This window comes from Oryx dammah, unplaced genomic scaffold (assembly GCF_014754425.2).
Source record: "Oryx dammah isolate SB20612 unplaced genomic scaffold, SCBI_Odam_1.1 HiC_scaffold_13, whole genome shotgun sequence".
Taxonomy (NCBI): domain Eukaryota; kingdom Metazoa; phylum Chordata; class Mammalia; order Artiodactyla; family Bovidae; genus Oryx; species Oryx dammah.
The window spans coordinates 14,665,341-14,670,903 of NW_024070197.1; the positions used below are offsets into that span (position 1 = coordinate 14,665,341).

Here is a 5,563-nt window from a genome sequence, read left to right on the forward strand (position 1 = left end):
TCTGCTCACATCCACACTCCATTTTCAAACATCTGAAATAGTCCGGCGCAAGAGAAATACGGTGGGAGCCACTTATGTAATTTCAAGTTTTCTAGCAGTCATATTTTTAAATGTAAATAAGAAATGGGTGAATTAGCACAAGAAAAGATGCTCAACATCATTAATCATTAGGGACTGACTGCGGCCCGTCAGGCTCCTCTGTCCATGGGGATCCTCCGGGCGAGAATCCTGGAGTGGGTTGCCATGCTCTCCTCCAGCGGCTTTTCCTGGGATAGAACCTAGGTCTCCCGCATTGCAGGCAGAGTCTTTACTGACTGAGCCACCAGGAAAGCCCAATCATTAGGGAAATGCAAAATAAACCCACAATGAGATACCACCTCACACACACTAGGATGGCTATCGTGAAAAAAAAGAAAATAACAAGTGTTGGCAAGGGACTTCTCTGGTGCTCCAGTGGTTAAGACTCTGCACTTCCAACGCAGAGGGCATATGTTTTATCCCTGATTGGGAACTAAGGTACCACAAGCCTCGGGGCACAGCCAAAAAATAAAAATAATAAAATAACAAAAGAATAATTAAATATTAAAAAAAAAAACAAGTGTTGGCACGGAGATAGAAAGTTGGAGCCCCTGTTCTTTGGTCACAGGGATGGGGATCGTGGTCATGGGCGTGTGGATGCAAATGGCATAACCAACAGCGCAGCACTTCTCACTTAACTAAATATATATATATATATATGTATATATTTTAAAAGAAAGAAAGCAGGGACTTGGACAGATATTTGTACACCCTTGTTCAGAGCAATGCTGTTCACCATCGCCAAAAGGTAGAAATGACCCAAGTGCCCATTGACAAATAAACAAAATGTGGTTGTTCATACAATGAAATATTATTCAGCCTCAAAGAGAAAGGAAACTCTGATACATGTTGCAACATGGATGAACAAACCAGTCAGGAAAAGATACATACCGTGTGATCCTATTTACATGAGGTTTGTAGAGTAGGCAAATTCATAGAGACACAAAGCAGAAGGGTGGTTGGGTGCATTTTCAGTTTTGCAAGATGAAAACACATTCACACCACAACGTGAATGTATTTCACACTACTGAATGGTAAACTTTAAAATATGGTTAAAATGGGGGCTTCCCTGGTGGCTCAGCGGTTAAGAATCCACCTGCCAGTGCTGGAGACACAGGTTCGGATTCCTGGTCTGGGAAGATCCCATGTGCCTCGGAGCAACTAAGCCCGTGCGCCACTGCTACTCAGCCTGTGCTCGAGAGCCTGGGAGCCCCAGCTGCTGAGGCCCGTGTGCCCTGAAGCCGGCGCTCTGCGTCAAGGAGAGCCACCGCAGTCAGTCCGTGCACCACAGCTAGAGAGGAGCCCCTGCTCTCCGCAACTAGAGAAAAGCCCGTGCAACCACGAAGACCCAGCGCAGCCAAAAAAAATCAATTCAATTAAAAAATACACACACATGGCTTCCCTGGTGGCTCAGTGGTAAAGAATCTGCCTGCCAAAGCAGGAGACACGGGTTCGATCCCTCATCTGGGAGGATCCCACATGCTACAGAGTCACTCAGCCCGTTCACCACAACTATTCAGCCTGTGTTCCAGAGCCCAGGAACACCAGCTACTGAGCCCACACGCTGAAACTACCGAAGCACCTGCGTGAGAGTCCGTGCTTCAACATGAGAGAACCCTGTACACCGCAGCTAGAGAGGAGCCCCTGCTCGCTACAGCTAGAGAAAAGCCCACGCGGTAAGGAAGACCCAGCCCAGCCAAAAATAAATAAATAAATATTATTAAAAAAAAATACAAACACAAAAACAACAGCTAGGAGAAAGGCACCCTGACCTCCCCTTTGGTGGTGATTCAGTCACTAAGTTGTGTCTGACCCTTTAAAAATGGGTAAAAGGGTAACGTGTGTTATGGGTCTGTTACCACAGTAAAAGAAATTTACAAATAAACAGGTGAAATTAGCTTTAGTCATATTTTTATTTATCCCAACATACCCCAAATATTATCATTTCAAAATATAATTAACTTTTACAATGATCGAAATACTGAATATTCTTTTTATCAAATCTAGCTTGGAAATTTAGCGTATATGTTACACTTACAGCAGACCTCAGTTAGAGCTAGCCACTCTCCAAGTGCTTATTAGCCACCTGTACACATCGCCATCATATTTGCAAAGACACCATGAGTTTCTCTGCAAACCTCCCACAGCATCTAGAAACACACCCACCATTCAGGGACCCACCCCTCAATCTCATCTCAGACACTTTCAGAGAAAGGACTTGCTCAAGGAGCACATGACCGTACCAAATTGGACATCTGCAGGTCAGTTAGACCTGCAAATCTCTCCCTTCCCCTGTCTTCTTACATAAATTTGCGTATCATTCACGTGTCCATTGGAAGCACACTGGCAGGGCCTCAGATAGTCATCTCAAAGTCAGGGGGGCGGTGGTGGCCGGGGACTGGACTGTAGGCTCCCTCCAGTTTCCCTTTCAGCTCTCTGTCCTCCTCCTCTTCCTCGGTGTTCTCCTCTGCCTCCTCTTCCAGGAAGGCCACCAGTTCCTCCCGCAGTGCCCCCATCTCCAGTCCCAGGCTGCACAGCTGGCCCAGTAGCTGGACATCCACTCGGCGGAGGTTCCCCTGGGGTGGGAAGGGGCAGTCATGGCCATGCCACTCCAGACAGCAAAGGGTTAATGTGCCTCTGCCTGGAAACCTGGGTGGGAGCAGCTCCCGGCTCAAGTCCCAACACAGATTCTTTGCCTAACCAAACTTTAGTCAGGGTCCTGAACATTTTCCGGGGCCCATCAATTCTTCTTTGTATCAGTAAAATCCAGTTTTACCAAGAATCCCCCTCCTTGTATGTTTTGGGCTTCCCTGGTGGCTCAGACGGTAAAGAATCTGCTTGCAATGCAGGAGACCCCAGTTCAATTTCTGGGTCAGGAAGATTCCCTGGAGAAGGGAAAGGCAACCCACTCCAGTATTCTGGCCTGGAGAATTCCATAGACAGAGGAGCCTGGCAGGCTACAGTTCATGGGGTCATGAAGAGTTGGACGTGACTAAGAGACTAACAACACCCTCTTCCATATCTGATCAGATTCCTCGTCCTCCCCACTCCTCCATCCCCCAGGTAATGGCTGATCACCCTGGCCTGCCTTCAGCAAGAATCCTGCTAGATCAGTTTAGCCAGACTCTCTCCTTACCCCTGAGGTTGACTTTTAGGAATTTTTCTTTTTTTTCCCCCTTTTGGCTGTGCCACTTGGCATGTGGGATCTTAGTGACCCCACCAGGGATCGAACCCAAATCCCTTGCATTGGAACCTCTCTGAGGCTTGACTACTAGACCTCCAGGGACACCCCAGCCTCTTAGGGATGTTCTATCCCCTGACCCAGCTCCTTGGCTGTCAATTCCCAATTGCCCGTGCTATATTCAAGGTTCAGCCCAATCTCTCTCCTCTACTACAAAATCCCATTACAGCGGGTCTTTATACCTACAGCCTTGCCATCTTTAGCTGCTGCTGCTGCTGCTAAGTCGATTCAGTCGTGTCCAACTCTGTGTGACCCCATAGACAGCAGCCCACTAGGCTCCTCTGTCCCTGGGATTCTCCAGGCAAGAATACTGGAGTGGGTTGCCATTTCCTTCTCCAATGCATGAAAGTGAAGAGTGAAGGTGAAGTCGCTCAGTCATGCCTGACTCTTAGCGATCCCATGGACTGCAGCCTACAGGGCTCCAATTACTTTTTCTTTAACAGTCCTGGCCTACAGCATGCGGGTGGACCCCTCACTGTGTCCCTAGACTCTGTTAGCCTGCTTCTGTCCTGTCTCCCACTGCCTTGGTCTCTCCATTTCACTGCCCCCCCGCTTTCTCCACCTCTCTGGTTCTCCCTGTGCCTTGAGTCTTAGTCTCCGTCTCTCTTATTAGGTCTCCCCCTCTTGTTATCCGTCTCCATCTCTCTGTCTCTGCTTGGCTGTCTCCCTCTCTGTCTTTCTGTCTGTCTCTATTTCTCTGCCCCTGCCTTTGACTTTGTCCATCTCTGTCTTTCAGATTTAATACGAGCCTGTCTTTGGTTCTCAGTCTCTGCTTTCCTTCTCTTGTCTCTCTCTCTCTGGGTCTCTGGCTCTATTACTCTTACTCTTCGGGTCGTTCTGTGTCTCTGTCTGTCTCCATCTCACCCTGTCTGTATCTGTCTATGCCTCTATTTCTCTATTCCTGTCTCTCACTTTCTGTCGTTCAGTCTCTGGCACCTTTTATTTTCATTCATCCCCATTCATTTATCCACTCCCCACTCCCCCATCTCTGATTCCTCCGAACCCCTCACTCACCAGCTCCTCCCAGATCCACAGCAGACTCTCCCTGGCACCTCCAGCGCCAGCCCCTGGGGACGCGAGGGTCTGACCCACCTTCTCCACTGGGGGGACTCCCCTCAGGGCCCGCGGGGGTGGGCCCAGCCCCGGGGGCACCAGTCCAGCCTGCCTCAGCTGCTTCCAGAGCTCCATAGCCTCTGAACTGCGGCAGCCAGTAACAGGAAGTAGCAAGGTCCAGAGTGACCTAGCCCCTGGGTAGCTGGGGGCGGGGGGAGGGGAAATGGCAGTGGAGGGAGGAGCACCCCCTGGCATCACAAAGTCCGTTCTCCACAGAGAATCAGCAGCTTCGTGTGTGTGTGTGTGTGTTTTAATTGAAGTGTAACATCAGGTCTGCTCACAGGGATCCAACCTCAGCCCCTCTGGCCGGAGGTCAAACTCCACCCATCCCTGCCTCTTCTCAGATGGACCCCTCACGGGTGAGCGGCTGCCCCGCCTCTTCTTGCCCCGCCCCTCCTGGGTTCCTCCCACTTCTCCTCCCCAACGCCCCCCTGCAGCCCTCTCCTCCACTTGCCTCTATCTTCCCCTGGTTTGATCCTTGACCGTCTTCTCCGCTCTGGCCCTTGCAGGGCTTCCCAGAACCTGTGCCTGACAGCCGGAGTTCCTTGGTGTTCAGGCTGCTGGCCCAGGCAGACCAGCACTTCTGCCAACCCTGGACCTGTCCACAGACGTTATCACTAGCAATTGAGGCCTCTCCATGAACTGCAGCACACCAGGCTCCTCGGTCCTCTACTACTTCCGGGAGTTTGCTGAAACTCATATCCATTGAGTTGGTGATCAATCCCTGGGTTGGGGAGATACCCTGGAAAAGGGAATGGCAACCCACTCCACTATTCTTGCCTGGAAAATTCCATGGACAGAGAAGCCGGATGGGCTAAAGTCCATGGGGGTCACAAAGAGGTGGACATGGCTGAGCAACTAACATTTCCTAATGCCAGTTACAGAACCGAGGCAGTGACTTACTGTACATATCTTCAACTTTTCTTTATATTTTCAAATTGTCCTATTAAAATGTTAGGAAGCTATGATGCAATTGGTCTCTGTCTCTTAGTGGAGACTGTTGATTCCTTTGGGAGAGTTCACTGGTTGAGATTTTCAACCAATGGGAGTTGAGTCAGTGCTCACGACTGATGGGAGAGTGTAACAGAGCTTGACTAAGCCTTTCCCTCCAAAGATGTAGTTCTACTGCTG

The 5,563-nt window shown here is 49.8% G+C and overlaps 1 protein-coding gene across 1 annotated transcript; it reads right to left on the minus strand.

The window, feature by feature from the left end:
• Positions 1 to 1,978: 1,978 nt before the first annotated feature.
• On the minus strand, positions 1,979 to 4,548 carry ERICH4 (glutamate rich 4). Its single transcript, XM_040252850.1, has 2 exons — positions 4,334 to 4,548; positions 1,979 to 2,654 (listed from the first exon to the last, which is right to left on the minus strand). Exons 1-2 carry the CDS (start codon positions 4,505 to 4,507, stop codon positions 2,433 to 2,435), a joined length of 396 nt encoding a protein of 131 aa, XP_040108784.1. The 5' UTR covers positions 4,508 to 4,548; the 3' UTR covers positions 1,979 to 2,432.
• Positions 4,549 to 5,563: the final 1,015 nt, after the last annotated feature.

Bases quoted from the DNA above. Each gene is read 5' to 3' on its own strand.
- ERICH4 (XM_040252850.1), bottom strand. From the start codon at position 4,507: ATGGAGCTCTGGAAGCAGCTGAGGCAGGCTGGACTGGTGCCCCCGGGG. The intron at 2,655-4,333 runs GTGAGTGAGGGG...TTCCCACCCCAG, and splicing joins TGTGGATCTGGGAGGAGCTG to GGGAACCTCCGCCGAGTGGA.